This window comes from Erpetoichthys calabaricus, chromosome 18 (genome assembly GCF_900747795.2).
Source record: "Erpetoichthys calabaricus chromosome 18, fErpCal1.3, whole genome shotgun sequence".
Lineage (NCBI taxonomy): Eukaryota > Metazoa > Chordata > Cladistia > Polypteriformes > Polypteridae > Erpetoichthys > Erpetoichthys calabaricus.
In genome coordinates this window covers 21,586,694-21,613,886 of record NC_041411.2, presented here as the reverse complement: position 1 = coordinate 21,613,886, position 27,193 = coordinate 21,586,694, and the positions used below count along the sequence as shown (strand labels likewise).

General features: G+C 39.1%; 1 protein-coding gene across 22 annotated transcripts in view; it reads left to right on the top strand.

Moving 5' to 3' along the window:
* arvcfb (ARVCF delta catenin family member b) overlaps positions 1–26,536 on the top strand; it is a 319,610-nt gene extending 293,074 nt beyond the window's left edge. For 18 of the 22 annotated variants that reach the window (XM_051921266.1, XM_051921264.1, XM_051921265.1 and 15 more), the window contains 9 exons: positions 3,095–3,222; positions 7,585–7,735; positions 7,902–8,094; positions 16,737–16,848; positions 18,442–18,529; positions 19,162–19,215; positions 20,281–20,372; positions 23,191–23,303; positions 23,846–26,536. In XM_051921266.1, coding sequence (XP_051777226.1) covers positions 3,095–3,222; positions 7,585–7,735; positions 7,902–8,094; positions 16,737–16,848; positions 18,442–18,529; positions 19,162–19,215; positions 20,281–20,372; positions 23,191–23,292 — 920 coding nt within the window. In that variant the 3' untranslated portion in view covers positions 23,293–23,303; positions 23,846–26,536. The remainder of the gene's footprint in view (positions 1–3,094; positions 3,223–7,584; positions 7,736–7,901; positions 8,095–16,736; positions 16,849–18,441; positions 18,530–19,161; positions 19,216–20,280; positions 20,373–23,190; positions 23,304–23,845) is intronic. The other 4 variants (XM_051921272.1, XM_051921269.1, XM_051921270.1 and 1 more) reach the window with 3 other exon arrangements.
* The last annotated feature ends 657 nt before the right edge of the window (positions 26,537–27,193 follow it).

The following is a 27,193-nucleotide window of genomic DNA, read 5'->3' as shown; positions in this document are numbered from 1 at the left end:
ACTTGAAATCTGGTACACATATAGTACGTCACGTCTACTATCCGCTTTATGGGTGATGATTGTATTACTCTTTTTATCTTTATTTTATTTTATTGTAGAATCAACTCCTATCTGCGCACACCAGGGCGGCCGTGGGCGGATGCGTATGGTGTATTCACTCCATGTTATCGTGCATTGCGCTGTCACTGCTATTTTGATAAAAGAATTTGAACAACATATAAGAAGCGTATAAATTATTAAACAGTAAAACATTAACATTTAAGAAGTAAAGTTACATTAAGTACTACTGCAGTGCCTTCGGGTATACCTCATTTTTTGTTTGCCCATTACATGCTTAAATGTATACATTTTTTGGTGCACCTACCCGAGAACACGCGACATATAACCGAGCGTGGGAGAAGCATGGATTTTAAACACGCGTTGAGTTCATCTGCTGGTCTCCCTTGTGGAATAACTGGTAATGTTTGACTAAAATCTACAGCGAGTAAAACGACATTACCTCCTATTTTTTTTTACGATCTCTGAGATCTTGCTTTTTTCGGTTCAAGGCTTCATAAGCTCTTTTATGTTCTATGGTGTACTTAACCCAAACCATCATCTTTGAATGTTGCAAGACTTTCGCCTTGTATGTAGATCGGGGTAATTACATTCATTGCATTCCTAGTCTGAATCACAATCTGATTGTATGGGTGGTTACCTGGCACTGTAGGGTTGCCACCCGTCTTTTAAAATATGGAATCGTCCCGCATTTGAGAATGAAATTGCGCGTCCCGTTTTGAATCAATACGGGACGGGATTTGTCCCGTATTTTTTTTATCATTTTTTTTAAAGCAGCGTCTCATGCAAATCATCCCACACGCATTTTATGAAGATGCCTCCTTTCCTACTTTTGATTGGGTAATACTTGATGTCATCGTTAGTTTGATTGGTCTTTTTAACTGTCGAGTGAGGAGGGCGGGTCTTTTAAGTAGAGTCTGCAAACTGTTGGCACTGAGATGTGGCACCCGCTGCAGTATGCGTCCCTTATTTTTTTGTATTAAAAGTGGTAACCTTACCTGGCAGGTAACACTTATGTTTGGTCATGAAGTCGTCTAAAATCCGCCACGTGCCCTCTTTTAATTGCGAGAAGCAGATATATATAGCCAAATTCTCGTGCTTCGTTGCGGTGAAGTACTGCTTTTAATTTTTTAAGAAGAAAAGAAAACCTTTTTAAACGGATCGAAAATATACCAATAACAATTTGTTAAGGATCTGTTTTTTTGTGAACCTCGCTTTTCACAGCTGTCGCGCTACGGCGTGTGTTTCGTTTATTTGACAGTATGTAGATCGTGGTAATTACATTCATGGCATTCGTTTTCTGAATCACAATCTGACTGTATGGGTGGTTACCTGCCAGGTTACGCTTGTGGTTGGTCAGGAAGTCGCCTTACATCCGCCACGTGCCCTCTTTCTGTTCCCAGAAGCTGATCATAGAATGGTTTTAATAGTTTACTTTCAAATAATGCAAAGAGTATACGACACGTGTTTCTCCCTAATTCTGGGCTCATCAGGCATACACACTCACTGCATCCCCTCTCGGGAATCGAATCTCTATCGTCAGCGCCAGAGTTGAAGCCCCTAACGTTGCGGTCAGCAAGTCGGCTAACATCCGCCATGTGCCGTCTTTCAGTTGCGAGAAGCAGATCATAGAATGGTTGAAACTGTTGCCCCTAACGTTGCGCCACGGCGTGTGGTTCGTTTATACCTCGTGTCTTCTCATTAAACTTTTATCTCGCGAATATGTTATTGCAATCCGCAGCGGGAGCGTTTGTATAAACTTAATTTAAACTTAGGTTTTACAACGTGCTTTGTTTCCCTTATGAACATGCTTTGTATGCTTCACTCGCTCCCTTCTCAATTGTTTAATGAATTTTTTGCTCTTCGCTGTTTGCGGCTCTTCCTTCATTTCTCCCTACTGCGTTCTTTTATCTCGTGAATATGTTATTGCAATCCTTAACGGGAGCGTTTCAATAAACTTAATTTAAACTTACGTTTTACACAGTGCTTTGTTTCCCTTATGAAGATGCTTGTATGCTTCACTCGCTCCCTTCTCAATTGTTTAATGAATTTTTTGTTCTTCGTTGTTTGCGGCTCTTACTTCATTTCTCCCTACTGCATTCACAGTCTTTTCACGTGATTACGTGGGAGGCGTGATGACGTGACACTCAACTCCGCCTCCCACGGCCATCAAGCTGCCGTCCATTACAGTATATTGTCAAAAAAGAGGTTCCAGTTATGACCATTATGCGTTGAATTTCGAAATGAAACCTGCCTAACTTTTGTAAGTAAGCTATAAGGAATCAGCCTGCCAAATTTTAGCCTTCCACCTACACGGGAAGTTGGACAATTAGTGATGAGTGAGTGAGTCAGTCAGTCAGTCAGTCAGTCAGTCAGTCAGTCAGTGAGTCAGTGAGGGCTTTGCCTTTTATTAATTAGTATAGATATATATATAATATGTGTGTGTATGTATGTATATATATATATATATATATATATATATTTATATGTGTGTGTATATGTATATATATATATATGTTGTAGATTGTCACACTTTTACCACAGAAAAGAGTGCATACATGAGCTTGCATAATCAAAATTAAGAATAAGTTAGAAATACACACATTTGTAAGGAATAGTGCACTGTATGTTGAATGAAAGGTATTATTTGTTTAAAATCAAAGAAAAATAAAAAGAGAAAGTAACTTTAGATGCCCAGTTTAATAGCTGCTTTTCTATTCTACATTGAAGCTGGAAACACAGCTTTTAAATACTGTACATACTGTATGTCTAAATACTGAACATCCTGTATAGATGTACATAATAATGTAATGATTGATCAAAATGTTTCTATTTTTGAGAGTTCCAGATGTGATTGTTTTTTGTTTTTTTTTTCATTTTTTGGTATTTAAAAAATACTCCTGACAAAATATAGAAAAACTGAAGTTGAAGCATTGATTGAGTTGCATTTATGAAAAAATATGATTTATAAATGTTTAATTTTTGACAAATAAATATGGCAGTGGTTAATGTTTAGATTATGCTTGTGTGCCAACAGGTTTTGAGCTCCTTTATCAGCCTGAGGTTGTGCGCCTCTACCTATCTCTTCTCACTGAAAGCCAAAACTACAACACATTGGAGGCTGCAGCGGGTGCCCTACAGAATCTAAGTGCTGGACAGTGGATTGTGAGTATAAACTCTAACATGGGTGTCTATTTCTTTAGATATGGCTGGTGCTTAAAATAAAGCGTCAGTTTAAGGTAGTAGATGTCAAATAACTCTCTTTACAAATAGCTAAAAATGTATAAAGGATAAACTTGACGGCTTTATTATCAGTGATAGCTATTTCACTAAACACAGTTTCTTACTGAGACTGTTTTTGGAGGTTAACTTGAAAGGGATTTTAAAAGACACAGGACAGATTTGTAGTATTCAGAATATCATAGGATAAATAATAGGTTAATTTGAACTCCTTTTGTGTCCTACTATGTTTTTTACTACAGTACAGTAATCCCTCCTCCATCGCGGGGGTTGCGTTCCAGAGCCACCCGCGAAATAGGAAAATCCGCGAAGTAGAAACCATATGTTTATATGGTTATTTTTAGAATGTCATGCTTGGGTCACAGATTTGCGCAGAAACACAGGAGGTTGTAGAGAGACAGGAACATTATTCAAACACTGCAAACAAACATTTGTCTCTTTTTCAAAAGTTTAAACTGTGCTCCATGACAAGACAGAGATGACAGTTCTGTCTCACAATTAAAAGAATGCAAACATATCTTCCTTTTCAAAGGAGTGCAAAGCAAGCAGTCAAAAAAAAAATCAATAGGGCTTTTTGGCTTTTAAGTATGCGAAGCACCGCCGGCACAAAGCTGTTGAAGGCGGCAGCTCACACCCCCTCTGTCAGGAGCAGGAAGAGAGATAGAGAGAGATAGAGAGAGACAGATAAAAAAAATCAATACGTGCCCTTTGAGCTTTTAAGTATGTGAAGCTCCGTGCAGCATGTCCTTCAGGAAGCAGCTGCACACAGCCCCCCTGCTCACACCCCCCTACGTCAGCACAAGAGAGAGAGAGAGAGAAAGTAAGCTGGATAGCTTCTCAGCCATCTGCCAATAGCGTCCCTTGTATGAAATCAACTGGGCAAACCAACTGAGGAAGCATGTACCAGAAATTAAAAGACCTATTGTCCGCAGAAACCCGCGAAGCAGCGAAAAATCCGCGATATATATTTAAATATGCTTACATATAAAATCCGCGATGGAGTGAAGCCGCGAAGCGCGATATAGCGAGGGATCACTGTATAGGAGAATACAATACATAACTCTGGAGAAACGCAGTGAATGGCACTATAAGTCACTGAACGTTATATACGGTAAATACAACTGAACTTTTAAACTGTTGCTCAGAAAATATGTTATTTATTAAGTCAGTCACAGTTCTTATACAGTATATTGACACTATATATAGATTCAGTGCAATGGGAAAATTGGATAGTGTTGTCTAAAAATAATTAAATTCATTTCATTTACAGATTTAATTAGATCCAGCAGTCAGAGATTATCCTGGCTGCATCAGATCCACAACAGAAACCAGCACTGGACAAGGCACCAGTCCACTGCAGGGCCCATTCATGGGCACAGCCACAGTCATACTCTCATCTGGCAAGTTTAGTGCTGCCAGTTAACCTAAATCACTTGTGTTTGGGGATGAGAATGGAAAGCTCATGCAAACCTAGGGAGAAAGTGATTCTGTGATGTTTCTGAGTTTAGAGTAGGTTAAGCTGTGCTAAGCTTTGTCTGGAAACTTGCACTACTTTATATACTCGCGTTTAAGTTCTCCCGCAGATAAGTTAGGGCTTGATTTTACCGTATAACTTCTGGTATTTTGTAATGTCGGTCGTATAAGTCTAATGCAGAAAACTCACGCTATTGGTCCGAGAGATTATGATATGCTAACGCCCACCTGAGAGAGTAACCATGGAGCACACTGCCTTTTTTTTCTATGTATTGTGCCTATGTGACCACACTGTAATACCCAAACTATTCCGAAGCGACATTTGCACTGTTTTATGTTTTTTGTATCTCATACCGTAATACACCTTTATCGTAAGAGCATCCCTGATCTACGATGGAGCGTTCGATTAGAAGAAAATATAAGCTGGTTTTAAAGTAAAAGTCATTGAAATGGCAAAAGAAATTGGCAACTGCACTGCTGCAACAAAATTTGATGTGTCTGAGAAACTGATGTGAGATTGGAGGAAGCAAGAAGATGTCTTTCTATTATAAAAAAAACCTTGGCAGGGAGACGAGTCGTGATCTTCTCGGAAGACAATTTGATGTCCCGTGAGAGACACTTTAACATTCCGCGAGAGACACTTTAACGTCATGTGAGACAGAAGGACAGCTGCTGTACAGGCTTTTAAATGATCGACGCGCAGCGCGACAAGCAGAACATGCACCTCGGCAGCAGCAGCACAAAGCCAGTAGCTGATCCGTCCGCATCTCCTTAGCGTGCTTTCAGCTCCCCCTTCACAACGCGAGCAGCATTATACGTCCTGCGAGAAAGATATTTAACCACGCCCAGGGCAGGAAATAAAGCACAAATATTGTTTTTAGAAAAGTTTTAAAGTAAAAGTGAAAATAATGCATATGTAACAATTCCCGTGAAACTAACAATCTCTTTAAAATGTATATTCGGTAAACAAAACCCAGGGGTGGGCAAGCAAAGCGAGCAGGGGGCAGAGACCCCTAGTTAAAAAAAAAAAAAATTAAGTGTCTCTTTTTTTGAACAGGCGTATAAGTCGGGGTCTGATTTTAAGATCGATCTTTTAGGTTTCAAGACCTGACTTATACACGAGTATAATTTATTAAACTAGCATAATGATTAAGTGAATCTATATAGAGTGTATTCATTCTTTAGTCATTAAGTGCACTTAGTCCAAAAGGGAAACACATTCTTAGAAAACAAGACTGAGCTGTAGAAGGTTAAACGTGAGAATGCTGAAAGGTACCTGCTGGAGAAATGTAATTGTTTGTGGATGGAAAGGAAAAGCTAACATATTGTAATGTGAGTATAGTATTTTTACAGAGAAGTACTGCTAAGAGAATTGCCAAGACTCTATCATTTTTAGAACTGTATTGGTAAGAACAGATTGTATTGTATTGGATATTAACAGTTTATTTTATTTTTATTTAGTTAGCTGTACAGTTTTCTGATCTCAGGGCATTTTAGAATTAATTGTAAATTGAAACAATTCAGGTTACTTAGTATCAGCAACATTAACATAAAACCTATGAGTTTATAGTTTTCTGTCCCTAAAAAATGATAGGGCACTGAAGGTTTCAAAATTTCAGTATTTCGCCACAAATTCAACTAATATGTGTAGTGTTATGCACATGACTATAAAAAATTGTGGCCTGATAAAATCAGTATTATGAGTCACAATTCATCTGACTCAATGAATTTAGTGAATTTATCTTTTAATCTAAGACTCTGCTAGCATATTTAGTGTGGGCTTGCTTTGATATCACAAAAGCAATCTGAACTTCTTTTGAAGCCATGTATCATAAAGTAACTTTGCATTAAGTGAGAAATTTGGGAGTCCCTTTCACCTCCAGAAGGATGCTACTGTTTAAACATTTGGAAACCTCTTCTGTGGTCTCTAGAATCTCTCTCTAAAATGACAGTCTCCTGATGGGTCTACAGGTTTCAAAGTGAACAGCTGTCTGATGCTCCACATCGTCAGTCTCACTAGCTGGGTATACCAGCCGTGAAATGTCCCGTATATTGCACTGAATGATTTATTACAGCAACAGAAAGAGAGGGAGAAGAAAACTGATTTGTAAAAACCATTCCCAGACTTAACCTCCTGCCCCCAATTTTCCTGTGGATTGAGGACTGGATTCCTCAGCCATCTTAGGTCACACCAATAACCTTGACAGGTATCATTGTTGTTTGGAGTGACTGTTGATGATGATGATGAGTGTACCTTATGCTTCCCACTGACTGAACCATTCACAGTATGTTAGTATCTGTTAGATTGATACTAGTCTAATAGTACAGCTCTCAGTTTGTATTACTTGCCACTTAGGAATGCAGCATACATGTACCTGTGGTGACTAAGTCTGAAAATTTACACATGTCAGCAGAGCAACTTCCTGAACTGGACTGACACTTGTATGACATTTTACATTTCATGTTTGTCTTGGAAACTCAAAGTACACTTATAAGTGAGTCATGCAGTGAAATTTTTTCTCTCTTACTGTTTTGTACAAAGAGTAACGAACAAATTCTGATAATTTACTTGTTGAATCAAACACTTCGACACATTGAAAAGGAGCAGTGCAGAATATATCTTAATGAGATTTTGTAAATGAGCATCTTTGGGGGAAACAAATAAAGCAACCAAGTGCTATATCGCTGCTTGTAGCTGGTGAAAACCTTGAATTCCTTGGCACTGAAACAGCATTTTGACATTTCTTGTGTGTGTTGTTGGCAGCAACTACTTTTTCATAATGTTGATTTCTTTGTTTTGTTTTTGGCTTGTAGTGGTCTACATACATAAGAGCGACTGTTCGCAAAGAAAAGGGTCTGCCAGTATTGGTAGAGCTGCTTCGTTCTGACTCAGACAAGGTTGTTCGTGCAGTGGCTATTGCCCTCCGAAACTTGTCTATCGACAGGCGCAACAAGGATTTGATTGGTATGAATTATTTACATTTACATTTTAAAATCCCCTTGCTAATACACTGAAAGACAATAAACTAATATTCTATTACATTGCTAATAACAGAGACCTATACAATTTTGAGAACGTAATCAAAGATATGTTTGTTTTGTTTATTAACCTTGTTTCTTTTTGTTCCCAGGGAGCTATGCTATGCGAGATCTTGTCAGTAATCTGCCCAGTGGCCAGCAGAGGCCTGCCAAGAACTTAGAAGAAGATACAGTGGTGGCCATTCTTAATACAATCCATGAGATTGTAACAGACAGCTCAGAGAATGCCAGATCCCTCATACAGGCACAGGCTGTGGAGAAGCTAGTGGCTATCAACAAAACCAGGTAAGTGAGATGGGTGAGTTTCTGTCTTGATTCTTCGCAGGATCTGCTGGAACTTAATGGTTTATCAGAGCTAATAATTATCTGTAACCGTTTTATATGTAAGGAATATTTGTTCATGGTTTACTAGAGATGCTAGCACGGTGTTTGTAATCTGACAAATTTAAGTGCCTGCTCAAATGGCTGATAGTTAACACAGTTAGTTGCTTTAATGGAAATGATTTAAGGAGGATTCTTTTGATAAAAAGAAACTTTTTTTCTTTTGGGTTATTTCTGTTTTTTTCTTACATGATTTCCTAGGTGAAATTTCCCATTTGTGTTTCTTAACCTAGCTTGTAGTAGTATTTGTAGTCATTTAAATAGATTTTTTATTTTATTATCTGACTTTCAAAAGTCTCTGTGTAAGTGAGCATGTCAAGTGTTGAAATGATGTGTGTTTTTTAAAGTGTAAACAAGAGTAATTGTCTGGTTAGATTCACAACAGCAGAACAAATCCCCCATGGCCATAATCCTGCTCAGTTGTGTGTTTTGATTTTTATGTAATTATATCCATCAATCCATCCATCCATTTTATTAACTGCTTATGAAATTTGGGGGATCTGATGAATATTCCTACAGTGGACATCAGAAAGTGGAAATCAACCCTGGAAGGAATACCATTTCATCTCAGGGCACACGAATAGACAGACATCAGGACTGGACATTTATGCTTGCTGTGTTGTCATTGACAACCATTTTCAGGCAACTGACAACCACTTCTTGACTGCTGGTTGCCAAGAATGTTAACCAGTTTAGTAATGCACTGTTATTTTATCAGTGTATCATAACTGACCTTTTTTTTGTTCATTATGTACAGACAACAGATTTGCATGTAAAATGCCAATTGCTAGTGAGTTTTATTATTAAAATAAATTGTAACCTGATCATATGTGTATTGCACTTCCTGGCTGTCCTTTATGTGGGTAAGCAATTTAAGAAATAGTGTAATGACTCTGACCGCTGTACAAGGTCAGCTGTGCATTAAATAGGAGTTTTAAAATTCTGCTTTACCTCTACGGTAACATCCCTGTCTTGTAATCAGAACGAATCAAGTTGGAATCAATCTGGGAGATGAGCATGAATGATTTATTAATCCCAAAGAAACCTGTGGCTGCTACAATGTCTGCTTTGTAGATGTAAGTTCGAGTGTGTGAAGATGAAAGATACGCTAACTGTAGAATGTGCAATGAGAAAGTCAGCAGTGATGGAACCAAAGTGACGATGTTAAGCCCTATATATTTGATAAAACATTTAAAATTACATCACACAGCAGAATACACAAACTTACACATATGAATAAAAGCAACAATGCTTTCACACATTTGTTCACTTCTTTTTGATCAAAGTACTGTAATTTTAATAAAATTATGCACCAATATAATTTATATATATATATATATATATATATATATATATATATATATATATATATATATGTATAATAGATGCTTCTTTTTATTTGAATAAAAGATACAAGGATTGATAAATTAGAAACTATCATATCAAACTCAAGGCCTGTGGGCTGGACCTTTTTAATGCAGCCTGATTCAACAATATTGGAAACATTTTGCAATGATGTTAGTTTTCTCAAAGAGTCCATCTAACTTGTGTTTCATATATAGATTCTATCCATAAATATTTTAAATTTACAAATGCCATTAAAATGTACCCTCAGTGTCTGCTTATACTTACCTGCTCTGCACTGCGCAAGGCAATGGCTAACCAGTAGTTAAAATGAAAACTGACTCTCCAACAAGAAAAAGTAGAAAGAAGGTGAAATGCCACACTGTGCCATAAATAACTTCAGTGTTTTAGAATGATGCCAAAACTGTTGTGATAGTCTTGCACTGCTACTGCAATTTGAGTGACTTTTTAAAGCTGCACAGGTGTCATGGATGGCCATTCTTACGCATCATTCCTGACTGCTGCCACTGCCATACACAACCTTTGACTCTCCTATGTAGATTGGAAACACATTTGCATTTCCACTCTTGTTAAATGTGATCACTGTCCGTTTCTGACTATCTCCTAATGTGGCCTGTGTGATCTATCACCATCTTATTTACATGCAGAAAAATAATGCAGAAGTAGTATACAGTACAAAATGTAATGTACACTTATATAGTAAAAAGAAATAGAGTCCCTAAATATAGAATTGTTTTTTTTTTCTTCTTTTTGTTTTTTTTTTAATTACTGTCTAAATAATGGGAAAGATGGGCCAATGATAAGGTGAGTCAGCTAAGGTGGACAGAAAAAAAACACTCCAGTTAAACTGGAGAAAAAACAATCTGTAGGGGTTCCAGGCCAAAAGACCACCAAGCCACCACTGGGAAATCTACCTAACATACACATTAATGTGACCCACATTAATGCCGATGTACTCCGCTTTAGCTAAATTTTCTCCTGTCTCCGGACTGTTGCTTTTACTAGACTTCATGCGCTGACCAGGAGCACTATTCGTGCCCTTTATGAGTGGTGTTCCAAAACTGAGGATGCAGTGTACTTGACTTCACAGAGGCACAGTTTATACTTAACATCCTTGTTTCATTTTCTTCAGGTGCAGGTGTTACTTTCCCTTTTAGCAAGTTTGTTCTTAATCTTACATATTTTACATGCTAATTTTGACACTGATGCAGAATTTTCATAAAATATTTTTCTCTGTTTCTTCCTTTATTTTGCAGTCAGAGTGCCTTGTCATTAAGAGCAGTTTTAGAAAGATATTTTATGCTCCCATTAAGAATTTTGAAGATTTTTGGCCATACCAGATGAGACACTTCTTGAACTGCATTTATAATACTATGTATATTGCGCCTGTTTTATATAAGTATGATTATTATTATTCTATATTGGTAATAAAGTGAATAAATTTGTGAAATTAGTTAAAATTCTAGAAAAAGCAGATCATACAACGTGGCAGTCATGTGTTCCCTATATTACATACACTCTCCTCCCTATGATTCATATCATTCTTAACAGCCTTATCAGTGAATTAGCCCAAGCAATGGATTTAAAAGAATTGTTTCTAAATTTGTAAAGTTGACAGTGATAAAAAAGGCAGTATTGAATCTTAGTGATTTGTATTTTATAGAATTGTTGAGAACTGTAATACTACTATTATGTGTGTGTAAAGTTGAACTACCGTCAAGCAATTAACATGTATATTGTTGTTTTTATATAATTTGTGTTTACACATTTTGTAAACATACACTTGGTTCTAAAATACTAAGTGAAATTTACATTCATTTACCTAATACTGCAGTATACTGCTAATTTTTTTGCCATTAGAGTGGCTTGGGGAAGGAGATGCCATGTACAGCTCTGCCTTGAGCAGCAAAAAAATGTTAGAGCCCGTCCTGGCACTGATGTCATTTTTCCTCTCAGCACTGATTTTGGTCCTTTGGCCGCTGGTGACTTTACTAACCCAGTGCATTGTCCAAGAAAACAAAAGGTGATAAAAAGAGATGACAGTTTCAAAACAGATGTGAGGCAGAATCATTAATTGTAATGAACACAGAGGCACTGTGTTTGTGAAGTAAAAGTGGTGGTAATACAAGCTGTTTGTTGACTAATTCTATTCTCCTAAAACTGAGTTTGACACCCCTGCAATAAAGGAACAAGTAAGTGAAGTATTCCTGAATATTTTTGAAAAAATTGCATAAAAGAGAAGGCAAGTGGACAAAAATGACGCACACAGGCACCATCACAGTAAATGCTTCCAAGTCCTCATTTTGCAATTCATTCCAAGATATTGGGGGAAATTTTGGTGGCGTTTCATACTCAGAGCAGTTATGTATCATCACAATTGCAAACCCTCCTATGAGAACCACCACCACTGCCTAGAGGTGAAAATCCCCCTGTGTACTGATAGACGATAAGCAATAAGTGACATCTCGTTGCTCTTGTAAAAGCCAAAAGAACATATTCTTCTGCACCATGCAAGAGTGTATACAGCAAAAGATTGTTTCATGCAGCTTTTTATTTACTTCATTAAAAAAGAGATTGTCAGGGATTAACCTGAAATGCTTCTTTTGTCAAAGAGACCCTGCCAATAAGGCAAGTTCAATTGACATCATTCAGTTTCATTCTCTTATTAGATTTATTTTACATTAAAACATGTATTTGATTGTTGCATATTTTAATTAACATGTTTGCCATATACAAAATGAGTATATACATAACCTAATAAAATAGTTAATATTGTGTTGAGTTAAAAATTACTGATATAGTTGTTTATCTTTTAAGAAAGATTTTTTTTTTTTTGCTTCAGCTCTTTTGATCTAGGGATTTATGCTTTTAAGATGGCAATGCTTTCAGAAATAGGCAAACTTTTTCATTTTGTTTGGCTCAGGAATGGCTTAATGATGCTAGCTGTTGCAGTTTAGACTTGTTTAACCAATTTATTTTCATTTGCTGGTGTACAGTTTTACTTGAAAACAAAATAATGAAATAGATTGCAGGACAGAGTCACAGTGCAATTTTAAGTATATGATGGATGTGTTCTGTGTCACTTGAGAGACCCTCACTCCAAGGCTTCCATGCTAAAAGGATAATAATCTATGGTGGGAATCAGGACAGATATCTGAAAGGCCAAAATTTGAAAGAGAGAGAACAGATGAGCAAGCAGGCAGCAGTTTGCTGGATTCATTTTGAAAGATCTCTGAACATCTTGATAATAACTGCTCTACTTTGTATAACAGGAATCGAGGGCTGACAGTATGACTTTGTTTTGTTAAGTGGTTTTGGACATGTTAAATGATAACAGTTTGATTGAAATGCTGTTAAGTACTAGGTAAAACAATCAAAATAAAATAATTCAATTCTCGTAATTTGGGTTTTAAACATTCTTTTATGTCATAGTTTCATAGTTATGCAGCTTTTAATTTATTCTCAAAAAAAACTGTTAAAAATGGGAACCATTTTTCCTTTTTGGCAATCAAAAGCTGATGCTAAGCTTGATAACCAGTGGTGCCACACTATCAGTCAATTAAATTGCTCATTGCTAAATGTTGCATTCTTGACGTTATTCACCATACTGTGCCTACCATTTGTTTTTTCCTCTGAATTTCCATCCATCCATCCATTTTCCAACCCGCTGAATCCGAGCACAGGATCACGGGGGTCTGCTGGAGCCAATCCCAGCCAACACAGGGCACAAGGCAGGAACCAAACCCAGGCAGGGTGCCAACCCACTGCAGGACACACACAAATACACCCACACACCAAGCACACACTAGGGCCAATTTAGAATCGCCAATCCATCTAACCTGCATGTCTTTGGACTGTGGGAGGAAACCCACGCAGACACGGGGAGAACATGCAAACTCCACGCAGGGAGGACTCAGGAAGCGAACCCGGGTCCCCAGGTCTCCCGTGCCGCCCTCCTCTGAATTTTTCATTTGAAATAAATACAAATTAAAAATTAAATCCCTTATTATGGAATGACTGGATATGATGCCTTCCCATGGGCTCACCACCTATGGGAGGGGCCAAGGAGGTCGGGTGCAGTGTGAGTTGGGTGGTGGCCGAAGGCGGGGACCTTGGCGGTCCGATCCTCGGCTACAGAAACTGGCTCTTGGGACGTGGAATGTCACCTCTCTGAAGGGGAAGGAGCCTGAGCTAGTGCGCGAAGTTGAGAGGTTCCGGCTAGATATAGTCGGACTCACCTCGACGCACAGCTTGGACTCTGGAACCAATCTCCTTGAGAGGGGCTGGACTCTCTACCACTCTGGAGTTGCCCCCGGTGAGAGGCGCCGAGCAGGTGTGGGTATACTTATTGCCCCCCAACTTGGAGCCTGTACATTGGGGTTTACCCCGGTGGACGAGAGGGTAGCCTCCCTTCGCCTTCGGGTGGGGGGACGGGTCCTAACTGTTGTTTGTGCGTATGCACCGAACAGCAGTTCGGAGTACCCACCCTTTTTGGAGTCCCTGGAGGGGGTGCTAGAGGGCATACCTTCTGGGGACTCCCTCGTTCTGCTGGGAGACTTCAATGCTCACGTGGGCAATGACAGTGAGACCTGGAAGGGCGTGATTGGGAGGAATGGCCCCCCTGATCTGAACCCGAGCGGTGTTTTGTTATTGGACTTCTGTGCTCGTCACGGATTGTCCATAACGAACACCATGTTCAAGCATAGGGGTGTTCATATGTGCGCTCGGCACCAGGACACCCTAGGCCTCAGTTCGATGATCGACTTTGTGGTCGTGTCGTCGGACTTGCGGCCACATGTCTTGGACACTCGGGTGAAGAGAGGGGCGGAGCTGTCAACTGATCACCACCTGGTGGTGAGTTGGCTTCGATGGTGGGGGAGGATGCCGGTCAGGCGTGGTAGGCCCAAACGTGTTGTGAGGGTCTGCTGGGAACGTCTGGCAGAGCCCCCTGTCAGAAGTAGCTTCAACTCCCACCTCCGGCAGAACTTCGACCACATCCCGAGGGAGGTGGGGGATATTGAGTCCGAATGGGCCATGTTCCGTGCCTCTATTGTTGAGGCAGCTGACCGGAGCTGTGGTCGGTGCCTGTCGTGGCGGCAATCCCCGAACCCGCTGGTGGACACCGGTGGTGAAGGATGCCGTCAAGCTGAAGAAGGAGTCCTACAGGACCCTTTTGTCCTGTGGGACCCCGGAGGCAGCTGATAGGTACCGGCAGGCCAAGCGGAATGCGGCTTTGGTGGTTGCTGAGGCAAAAACTCGGGCGTGGGAGGAGTTTGGGGAGGCCATGGAGAATGACTTTCGGACGGCTTCGAGGAGATTCTGGTCCACCATCCGGCGTCTCAGGAAGGGGAAGCAGTGCAGTGTCAACACTGTATATGGTGAGGATGGTGCGCTGCTGACCTCGACTCGGGATGTTGTGGGTCGGTGGGGGGAATACTTCGAAGACCTCCTCAATCCCATTAACATGCCTTCCAATGAGGAAGCAGAGCCTGGGGACTCAGAGGTGGACTCCCCCATCTCTGGGACTGAGGTCACCGAGGTGGTCAAAAAACTCCTTGGTGGTAGGGCCCCGGGGGTGGATGAGATACGCCCGGAGTTCCTCAAGGCTCTGGATGTTGTAGGACTGTCTCGGCTGACACGCCTCTGCAACATCGCATGGACATCAGGGACAGTGCCTCTGGATTGGCAGACCGGGGTGGTGGTCCCTCTCTTTAAGAAGGGGGATCGGAGGGTGTGTTCCAACTACAGAGGGATCACACTCCTCAGCCTCCCTGGAAAAGTCTATTCAGGGGTCCTGGAGAGGAGGGTCCGTCGGATAGTCGAGCCTCGGATTCAGGAGGAACAGTGTGGTTTTCGTCCTGGTCGCGGAACAGTGGACCAGCTCTATACCCTTAGCAGGGTCCTGGAGGGTGCATGGGAGTTTGCCCAACCAGTCTACATGTGTTTTGTGGACTTAGAAAAGGCATTCGACCGTGTCCCTCGGGGAATCCTGTGGGGGGTACTCCGAGAGTATGGGGTACCGGCCCCCCTGATAAGGGCTGTTCAGTCCCTGTACGATCGGTGCCAGAGCTTGGTCCGCATTGCCGGCAGTAAGTCGAACCCGTTTCCAGTGAGAGTTGGACTCCGCCAGGGCTGCCCTTTGTCACCGATTCTGTTCATATCTTTTATGGACAGAATTTCTAGGCGCAGCCAGGGTGTTGAGGGGGTCCAGTTTGGTGGGCTCAGGATTGGGTCACTGCTTTTTGCAGATGATGTTGTCCTGTTTGCTTCATCAGGCCGTGATCTTCAGCTCTCTCTGGATCGGTTCGCAGCCGAGTGTGAAGCGGCTGGGATGAGAATCAGCACCTCCAAATCTGAGACCATGGTCCTCAGCCGGAAAAGGGTGGAGTGCCCTCTCAGGGTTGGTAGCGAGATCCTGCCCCAAATGGAGGAGTTCAAGTATCTCGGGGTCTTGTTCACGAGTGAGGGAAGAATGGAGCGTGAGATCGACAGGCGGATCGGTGCGGCATCCGCAGTAATGCGGGCATTGCATCGGTCTGTCGTGGTGAAAAAGGAGCTGAGCCGCAAGGCGAAGCTCTCAATTTACCAGTCGATCTATGTTCCTACCCTCACCTATGGTCATGAGCTATGGGTAGTGACCGAAAGAACGAGATCGCGAATACAAGCGGCTGAAATGAGTTTCCTCCGCAGGGTGTCTGGGCTTTCCCTTAAAGATAGGGTGAGAAGCTCAGTCATCCGGGAGGGGCTCAGAGTAGAGCCGCTGCTCCTCCGCATCGAGAGGAGTCAGATGAGGTGGCTCGGGCATCTGATCAGGATGCCTCCTGGACGCCTCCCTGGTGAGGTGTTCCGGGCACGTCCAACCGGGAGGAGGCCCCGGGGAAGACCCAGGACACGCTGGAGGGACTATGTCTCTCGACTGGCCTGGGAACGCCTTGGGATTCTCCCGGAAGAGCTAGAAGAAGTGGCCGGGGAGAGGGAAGTCTGGGCATCTCTGCTCAAGCTGCTGCCCCCGCGACCCGACCTCGGATAAGCGGGAGACAATGGATGGATGGATATGATGCTAGAATGGGATTGACTAATTTAAAATATGAGTAAGACAAAACGGTTTGAACAAATTTGGAAATGTGTTGTCTATTCTATTAGTGTAACTAATCATTTATTTCTGTTTCATCATAATGCAGCCAGTCTTCACGTGAGACAAAGGCAGCATCCCATGTCCTGCAGACGGTGTGGAGTTACAAGGAGCTGAGAAACACATTACATAAAGAAGGCTGGAATAAATCTCACTTTCAGGTAGGCCTGATCCTGATTCTCAGAAGAATTTGCCCCAGTCAACATGTGATTTTTTTTTTTAAGTGAACAAGTGGCTCAAGATGTATGTGAAAAATACAGGTGAGTTGACAAAGAAACATGGAAATATGTTTATATATACAGTATGCATTTTCCTAAAACATACAAATTACAAGTGCAAAGTACAGTTGTTTCGCTGTTTCACATTTTAAGTCCTGGCAGATAAAGAACTTTTTTCAGAAGCACAGTAAATCAATTCTGAGGCTAAACCAGTCTCAGACACTAGGCCATGTGGTCTATTCTGGTGAGCAGTGGATTTCTGTGAAACTGGTGTTGTTTTTGCACATAATATATAGGTAAAAACAATGTGACAATCTTTACATAATTCTGCCTTGTTTAAACAGCAGTGAGAAACCAGTTGGAAGATAATTGTGTCTCACCTGAGAAGCAATACCAATATAAGATTAATTTTGCCAATGAAAAAGTTAAGGCATTTTGTTTTCTAGCTATTAATATTTTATAGCTCTTTTCCAAATACTAGTATTTACATAGCACCTTTTTCAGACGTAAGGTTGCTACACATAATGTTAATCAGAAGACAGTAAAACACAGAGCTATCAACAGATAGATGAGTCTTTATTTAAGCCAAGGGAGATATTTAGCAATTTTGCTGTTTATAAAAGTTTAATAACTATACAAATAAATGAATAAAGATTATCACCAAAACATAGGTACCAGAATTGCTAAATAGAAAAAAACTCTTAACTTTGTTAAAGATAAAAAAACACACAATAACAATAAGGCAACATAAAAGTGTTTTGAAGTAGGTATGATGGAGCCCCAGTAGTGTTTCTTGACACACTTCTTCTAAAAAATTTTGTTGGCTGAAAGTCCACAATGCTACTGTGTTAGAGAGGATGTGCAGCATTGGTCATAATGGCACACAGTTTTGGTTTCATTCTGTCCTCCACTATTACTTCCAGGGGGTTGTGACTGTGCACCCCATAACTGAGCCTGTTCATCTAATTAGATTTTTGATTCAGGTGGGGCTCTCTTGAAGTAATGTTACTAGCCGAACACACCACAGCTTGGAAAATGACATTGTCCATCCCAGAGTTAAAGAACATGTAAAAATAACAGAATACATTTTAACATTCTAGATAACAAGATGTATAACAAAAATAACTATCTAGGATGTCTAGACAAGAAAGCATTAACAGAAGAGAAATGCTTTGAGTTCAGGCTTGAAGTAAGATAGGGAAGGTGCATTATGGTAAGGAATTCCATTATAATAGATTGACCATTATATTTTGATTTTGTAGAAATTATACAGTGTCACTGAGAATAGGAAGGGAAAACAGTCCAACAATTCCAAGCCAGGTGGTTGCTTTTCTGCCAGATGGATATTTCCTAAATATATGTGCATATGGCTAAAGAGATGTTTTGGTTGCCTATACTATCTTTTTAACTAAAACCATCATGATACATCTGCTTATGCTCTTTGGCTTGTCTTTAGCTTGAAATTATTTACTAATGATTGGTCTACAGTTCAGAGTGTGGTTTAATTCAGCTGTTTTGTTTTCACATACTTCAAAGCCATTGGCAGCTGCTGTTCCAAAAGGTTCCAAAGGAGGAAAACCAGGCTATGATGACAGCACACTGCCTTTGATGGAGAGAAACCAAGGTCAGTGCATCTTTGTCAGGCACAGACAAAGTGTCACCTTAATGTGTAGTTTGGGGTTTGGACCATGTGCAGCACATCAGTTAAAAGCAGTTATGTCTTCCTTTGTCTTTGCCTTAAAGATAATATATGCCAATTTATGCCAGGGCAATATCTTCCTTGGGCAAAAGTCACAAAGATTGAGATTGATACCTTTCATTTTGTCACCATTTTTGTAGTATAATAAATGTAAAAAATGAGGTGAGCATTGTGTAGAAGTTGTCCTTATATTTCAAATGAAATTAAAAAAAAAAGTAATCCTCTTCTAAATTGGAATTCCAATCCAAAAAGCCCAAAGTGGCTTTCCACCTCTTTCACACTACACTTGACAATAGAAAAGAGGATTTCTGTGCAGATAAAATAATATCAGTAATATCAAGTATGGGCTTGTGACAGTTAATAGAGCTTTTCAACAGTCCATAAAACAAGGCCTCAAAACCTGAAGCAGCCTGGGGTCATATACATGCGACACTCGCGCCATGCACCCATGATGCTGCCATGCTTCTGAATAAATCACTCCAGTGAACAAATAATACTGCTTCATGAGAAATACACATCTTGTAGAAGATTGAAAACAGACTGTGAATGCTTTTCAGGAAACAAGAAATCAAGCAACGGTGATATGATACCAATGGATGAGCTTGGCCCCGGTAAGTCACAATTAGCATGTCTAGCTGTGCACATCACCTTCAATGTTCAGAATCTGTTACATGCACTCGTTTTTGCACTTGGTGCAGGATTACTGTATAATGATAGTTCTGGAGTGTGTGAAATATGTACGTTAGCCATGATTTAGGGTAGTCAACACACAGACTGTGAACAGAGATTATTAAAAGTGCAATAAAGTTGTGTTGTTTATTTTGACTTGTGATATACAGGTTGAGAGGGCAGGATTTTTAGGACATGAAGTGAAAGTTAATTTATGATTCTAAGGTGACCCATATACAGTAAGTGACTGTTGCTATTTATGTTAAGTGAGTATACCCCGATGTGGACTGGTACCCTACCCAGGGCTGGTTCCTGCCTTGAATCTTTAATCCTTGAACTTGTTGATTAATGAATGGATGGATAGGTCATAGTAGCACATACATGAAATCAACATTTTGAAAGTAGTATGGCACAGAATTGACGAGTAGTTTAGGTCTGAATGTCCTCTTACTGTATTTTACACCATTATTATCAGCATTTGTCAAATAATCAGTAAATGAATGCACTGTGTTAACTCAGCTTTTTGTTGGATTATGTTTTTTTTATTTATTTATTTTTTTTTTACAAAATTAGGTAGTTATGATGATCTTTCAAATCATTCTGTAAGAGGGGATGTTTCATACCTTTAGATCAGGATACTTAGTGTTACAAAAACAGACTTGGAACTCCTCATGATTTTTTTATGAAAATGCAGTTAGCGGTTATGTTCTGTCACTTTTGTCCCAGACGGAATTTGGGTATCGTTACATAAGTAATAATTATACACTTATTACTATAAGGACTAGAGAAGAATTTTACTCTTCAATACAGCAGTGTAATTTTGTAGATACTCTCTACTACCTTTTCCTTTATATTTGACATTCATGATAATTGCTGCACTGTTCTGACCCTAAATATCTCTAAACATAGTCTGCTGTTGTGGACAACAGCACACCCCATACAAAATTTATTGTAATCTAATTTACAAGATTGAATGCCCTCTCTGTATTTCTCTTTGTTTTTTCTAGATGCATATTCAACAATTGACCACAGGAATAAAGAGTGCAAGTATAAAAATGAAGATGGTCGAGGAGATTTAACAGAGCGAGAACCTTTAAAGGTAGAAGGGCTTTAACTTTATTATTGCCTGACTGATGGAGGGCACTTTATTTGTGGTTATTTGGATGAGCTGTGCACAAGTATTTTTTTTATCCAAAACAAAGACATAATAATTAGAACTGAAGGATTGTTTGCTGGTGAGATAATAGTGGATGACCAATACAGAGCACATGAAAACTAACCACAGTACCAAGCGTGGCCTGGATATATTTGTAGAATCAGTTAAGGAAACAAAACAAAGGTGCATGTGATTTTTAAGTGGTGATACTGAAGTGGTTATAACTAAAAGTGATGATATCTTTAAAGAATATTAGTTGCGGACAGTTTTACAAACAGCTGTCATACACTGAGAAATCCTTGAGTTGGCTTGTTGTTGAGTAAATTGAACCTTTTCTAATTTTAAGTACTACAAATACAGTGTTTCAATTGCAAATAAGTCAGTATTCATTTAATTCAGCAGAATTACTCAACAACCTAGTAGTGTATCAAACATTATAATATCAAGTGATTTTATTCAACTCCTTTATTATCCCAAAACAGTTAATAAAAGATAAACATTAATGAAGACCCTAACACTGCATGATATGTGTGTTTTTTGTACTCTAGAGATGGCTTGTCTCCTAGATGTATTTTTCATGGTCTAACCAAGAAAGAGAGAGAGATGTGATCTGATGTACAGTTTTGGAAGAATATATTCCATCTAGGGTTTACTTCTGTTTTATATTTGGTTTTCAGATCCTGCTCTTAGACCTGTGTTAGATTAATTAGAGGTACATTATTATTAAAAACATATTTACAGCTTTATTATATTATCTTTATATAAAGTGATTCAGTATAGTTAGTGGAACAAAGTTGGAGAACTAGTAAATTTTGAGAAATTCAACTATGTAGCCTATATCAGATATTAGGAGTGATCAAAATGTTTTGACCTTTAAGAGTTATCTTATAATCCTGATTGTTTAAATTGGCTCTACATTAACACCTGTCTTGTAGAATATATGAATTACATTTTTTAGAGTTTGTGGTTTATACTGAATGTTTTTTGTTTTAGAATTAAATCAGAATGATTGCTAGAAACTGCAAAATCAAGTTTTTTGCTGTCATTAAATTTCAATGTAAGAGAAAAATATGCTTTCCAAGAGTCATTCTAACCCTGTCAAAATATACCAGGAGTGTCCATTCATATGCCACAGAGAAGATGTGGGCTGCAGAATTTTATTGTGGCAGGATGTATCTCAGAGTTGACCCTGAGTGTAACTGGCCTTTGACTTTGACTGCAGAAGAAAATATTGACAATCTTGTGTAAATCATAAGGAAGAAACAAGAGTGTGTGAGACAGTAGACGTTGCAGAGATTGGGTGTTTGCCATTTGAATCCATTCCTCAGGAACCCTTAAACGTGATAAAGGTCTCTACATGTTGGGTACCAAGAGTGTTGACTCCTGAAGTACAGTATATCATTACCACATTTTAAGGAGAATCCCAAGTGAAAGCTTTCAGACTTGGGAGAAATTTAAAAAGCATTTTATTTCTGAAGATGAATCTTGGAATAAATTGTTGTGACCCAGATATTTGAAGGATTAAAAGTATGGGGTTTCCTTGACTCCAAAGAAATTCAAGGTGCAAGCCATTGCTGTCGAGAGCATGTGCACATTTTGTTATGATGTTGAATGTTTAATCCATATCGATTACATGTCTCAAAGACTCCCAAAACCAGTGAATATTAGTCTGTTCTACTCACACTGTATGGATTCCAAAAGCTGCTCTTCAAAACCATGGATTCATTGAGATGCTAGACTCATCCAATTTTTTTTTATTGTGGAAATGTCCTAGGTCGTCCCAGTTCTTATTTTCAGACCCTTTATTACATACAGTAAACCTAAAGAGAGTCTTCCAAATCCCCAACATAGCCTTTATATGTTTACACTTAACTGCCTGTACAGTGCAGCTGGAATCTGCAGCTTCACTTATGGTCACCATTAGGGTTGACTGCTATTGTGGCTAACTAATTTCCCTTTTTTCTTATATCTTTAACTTCTGGCAACAAGATAAAGCACCAAAATAAGCAGGAGAAAAGGTGTACAATTAATTTATGCATTATAGATTAACATTCTGTAACTTAAGGTTTCTAATGTGCCTAAAACAGGAGTAAAGCTAATGATTGTAGCAAATCATTAAGTTCAACCCAGATGTAGAGCACCTTTTCTTGCCAGGAGTCTGGATACTAAATGTGCTTAGATTGTCAGTAAACTGGTCAGTCTCCTGAACCAGTGTGGTCTCTGGATGAATAATGTGCTTTATTAATAAAATCAGTTGATCTATAAACAACTTAAGGAAACCAAACATTTATTAACATTTAAATTACTGTACTTTGCTAACAGCTGAGTTTTTCTGGGAGAAATGTACATTTTCTGTATTGTGTGCTGTATATGGGTACAGTTTTTTATTTCATTCAGAAAATGATATAACTTCTATTTTTTCACTTTATTAACTACAGGGAGTAGAAGACACAAATAACACTTAACTGCTTGCCTTGATGATTTCTGTTGTGTTTGGTCTAAAGCTAATTTATATCTTGAAGAAGCGGAACATACTGTACTTAGCTTTCACAGTCCAATTTCCGTTGTCTATCCTGTTTGTTGGATTGCATGCTTTAAGTCTGATTTCCTCTTAAAATGTATTTGGACTGCTTTATTAATGTTTGAACTAACACTTGCTTCCGCTCCTCTCTCTCCTCTTATGTTTTATATATTTATTTATTTATTTATTTTTTCACTTTTTAACTCTCCTGCGATGTTAACCCACTACCTGTTGCTGCAGAGTGATACAAGTAGGAAAAACTATATCAGGAATAACAGGCCGTCAGTGAATCTGGTGGAGGCATGCGACACTAAACCTCAGCCTGTTGACTCTTGGGTCTAATTGCATGCATGGTAGGTCCTTCTTGGTCTCCTGACTGAGAAGATAAATCATCTTTCAAATCATTTCTCATTTTTATTTTTCCCTACTGTTTCTTGGTAATCTAGATGGTCTTTTTGACCGGTATGTAGCTGTGAATTTTTCCTCTGCTACTCTCTCCTTAGTTGAAGAAGTATAAAGGGAAGGAGTTACTTTTTTTGAATTCCTCATTTGCCAAGATGGCCAATGTGACTGTTTTCAGACTAAAAAGATGTTTTTCCTCTTCTATTTACCCCTGTAGCTGAGCTAGTCATGCTGGCTGGGATATAAACAGAGGAGGTGGGTTCTCTGCTGTGTTCTCCTAGTAGGTGAACAAGCTGAATTGTTAACATAAGCTGCCCACCTCCCTAGGTGGCTTAAAGCAGAGTAAAAATATACATGTAATTCTTTTAAATATGATGTAAATACTTGACAGAAGGTTTGAAGTGAACTAAATGTACTAAAATGCACCAAGCCTGTAAGGATGGTCTTTGGCCCTCAAGACTCTTCACATGTTCTGTTGTCTTTCTTTTGACAGGCATAGTCTCCAAAGTAAGGAGTATCTCTTCTTTCACCACTGCCATGAGATTCAGAGGTCATTATATCATGGACAAGTCTGCGGAGTGAAAAGTGTAAAGGAACAACAAGCTGAAATCACAGGGATAAAAACCTGAGAATGAGAGAAGACTTGTGATCACTACACAGCAGAGACATTCATGGAGTTCAGAAAGAAGCTACAAACCTTTGCTCATGTCTACATTCCCACATAACATAACATATACCCAGAAAGGCCAAAAAGCACTCTGCTGCAGCCGCCTGGATTCTTAAGTTTTTCTAATGTGAGATTGGAGCGTGTCAAGTGGATCTGTGATGGAGAATCGGAGACAAAATTTAGGAGGTTCTGAGAAGGAAAAAAAGACAATAAAAATCAGTAAATGTACTGAGATTATATGGGGGTTTTGCCAGCACTTTTTTGGAATTGTAAAAAAATTTTTTCCTTATTTTTTGTTCTAGAGTGTGGAGGGAGAGTTTTTGAATGTTGGTTTGAGGGAGTATTAAGTCCAGGGAGGACAAGTTTTTTTGAAGATTGGGGCTGTTGTGGGATTGGCTGGTTGTACTTACCGCAAGGCGTAGAGCCTGCTCTTATGGCAATGTGCTGGCTTTGTCTCAACTTCTGGACTATTTTTATTCATGGAAAGCATTATTGCGCAATGGAAGCCTCTGTGCAGCTCCTCCTTCAAGGCTCATTTTTTAAACTAAGCATAGACATGGGGAGTGCGGAGCGTGCCACTTACTCTGATTTTTACTAATTGATTTTTCTGTAGTGGAGGCAGCTTTGAAATGTACTTTGTACAAATGGATTATATTTTATTTCAGTAAGCTCAATGTTTATTCTGTTTTGATGCACCTTAGTGCATAGACGTACAAAAAAGCCAATTCTGCGCATCCAAGTATTAAGAGCATAAAAGGTTAACACTGGAAACATGTAGCGGGGCTCAATTGGTCTACTCATCCCAATTAACAAGTCCATTTCAACACAGTGTCTTTTGGGTTGTTTTTCTCTTTTTTTTCTAAATGAATATAAAAGAGATGTTTCGTTTGACTCACTGCAATCTGTCTGTCTAATGTGAGAACACACTTCAGAAGCTAGTGAACAGCCATGCGGTGGCATTTTGTGTAAACTGAATTAACGGCAATATTGCTGAAAACATGTTTGTTTAATTAGAGGATTTATGTTAATTTTAAGATATTGTAATTTTTAAACTGATTGCCAAAATCTAAAACACCTACTTACACATTATGTGTCAGATAAGGACAGACTCTAGGGTGCCACATTAGGTTTTTACTGCCATTGTTCCAAACACAGGGAAAAAAAAGTTAAAATCTGATTAACAAATAAGCAGCAATGTGATTTAAATGTGACTGAAAATATTTGCTGGTTTTAATAATGCATCTTTTTAACTCTTTGTAAGCACGCATGAAACAGAAGTGAGTGTTGTGTGAAGTCAGCTCCTGTGCCTGCCGTATCTTATATTAGTGTTGCTTATAGTTGCGCTTGCTTCTCAGTCAATGAGGCGTATATGGCAGGAAACTGGCTCTGTAATGCTTAACGCAAAAAATGGGGTTTGCATTCGTGCATTCAGACTAAAACAAGCATCACCATTTGTTCTCTACAGTGTGAAGGTAAGGGAGGAGTGGAAAGGTAGCTTGCTGTTGTGTTTTGTCTTTTTCAGTATAATAATGCAGACCCTAAGTCAACTGGGGAAATTGCCTTGGTGGCACACGGCACACTCAAATGAGGCATCGGATTGCAGGGCCGAGGTCGCTCCAGGAGCTGGTCAAGGAAACATTTGTTCATCGAAAAGAAGAAAACAAAGGAATGGCATGTGCCTGCAGTGTAGCATTTTATTTCTGTGTGATCATTGTGAATTTCTTAAGTCTATATTTTAAATTCCTAAACACACTTAATAGTAGCTTAACCAGCCTAAATTTTTTATTTTTACAGCCTGTGTTTAAAAATATACATATTCACGTGTGTATATATGATTTACACACATTTGTGTGTGCGTGTGTGTGTGTGTGAATCTACATTTTTACTTTCCTAAGATGATGATGATGACCTCTGACCCTGGCTGTTTAGCAGTGTGCAACCAAAGGGTATGAATAGTATTTTTTTTAATAAAAGCAAACAGTTGAAAAAAAAAATAAAATATATATATATATATATTAAAAATATGGCCAGGGATTTGTTGTTGAATATATTTTAAAATGTACTTTAAATGTACCAGTACAAAAGGAGCATTCGCAAACCACAACTGAGAGAACAAGGGACAAGGATGAATTAACTGTTGTAGATATTACTGAGGAAGATGTTTAATAAAGTAACCGTACTACTTAGTAGCAAATGTGTTTGTAACTATCATGTGCCTTAAACTTTTCATGGTAGATTTGAAAAGATGAAGAATTAACCATGTGTTTTATATGCTATTATTCTCTTAGCTTTGTCAATGTAGTCTAGATTGGTTGGGTTTTCACATTGTATTTACATTGTATTATAAACTTGAAACTTGTTGACGATGGTTTCAGTTCATAGAAGAAGTGGTTTTATGCTTTCATAGATCCCAATGCAGTGCTACATTGACCGAATGTATTATGTTAATTTCACTAATATCCTACAGCAAGTATTCAGCTTGTTTAAAAAAGTAAATAAACAAATGCAGAAAAATAACAGATTTGGAGGATTTCAATTTTATAATTTTTCTCCTAAATAAAACACCGAAGGAAAATGTAGGAAATAGTTTATCTATCTCTCTATTTTCTCTGTGTATTTATCTATCTGTCATATAGTGTGTTTCATATCCATCTATATTTGTGTGCCTTTATGCTGAAGATTTATCTGGAACCAGGATTTAACACGTTCCCTTTGTTTCATGTACCCAAATATACAACCCTGTCCCTGGCATGCTAACATGCTCTATGGTTTTCATTCTGGTTCAGCTCTTTTCAGTTAGGAGAGAATGCATGTGAAGCATATGACCCTAAAGTATATTGAGTAAATGGATAAATGCTAGGAACAGCCAATACTTCCCTTTATGCGCAACTGATGACAGTTTGTCACAAAAATGGCAAAAAGGAGGGGAGAGACCAAGAGCCTGTTCCTATTTAATAAGAAGTCATTCATTCTGCAGGTAAGAGGTCACATGCCTTGTTGTTTATTTTGAGGGAGAGAATTCTCCTTGTTGCTCATCTGTGCTTCTGATTTGGAGGTTCAGGGTGTGTGACCAGGTTCTCTGTGTGAAAAAACAGACAAGGTCCAGACCTTGAGCGTTTCCACGCCAGTGACAGTAGGTCAAAGTTGTGTGTTCCCAAGTTACCAGTTGTCTTT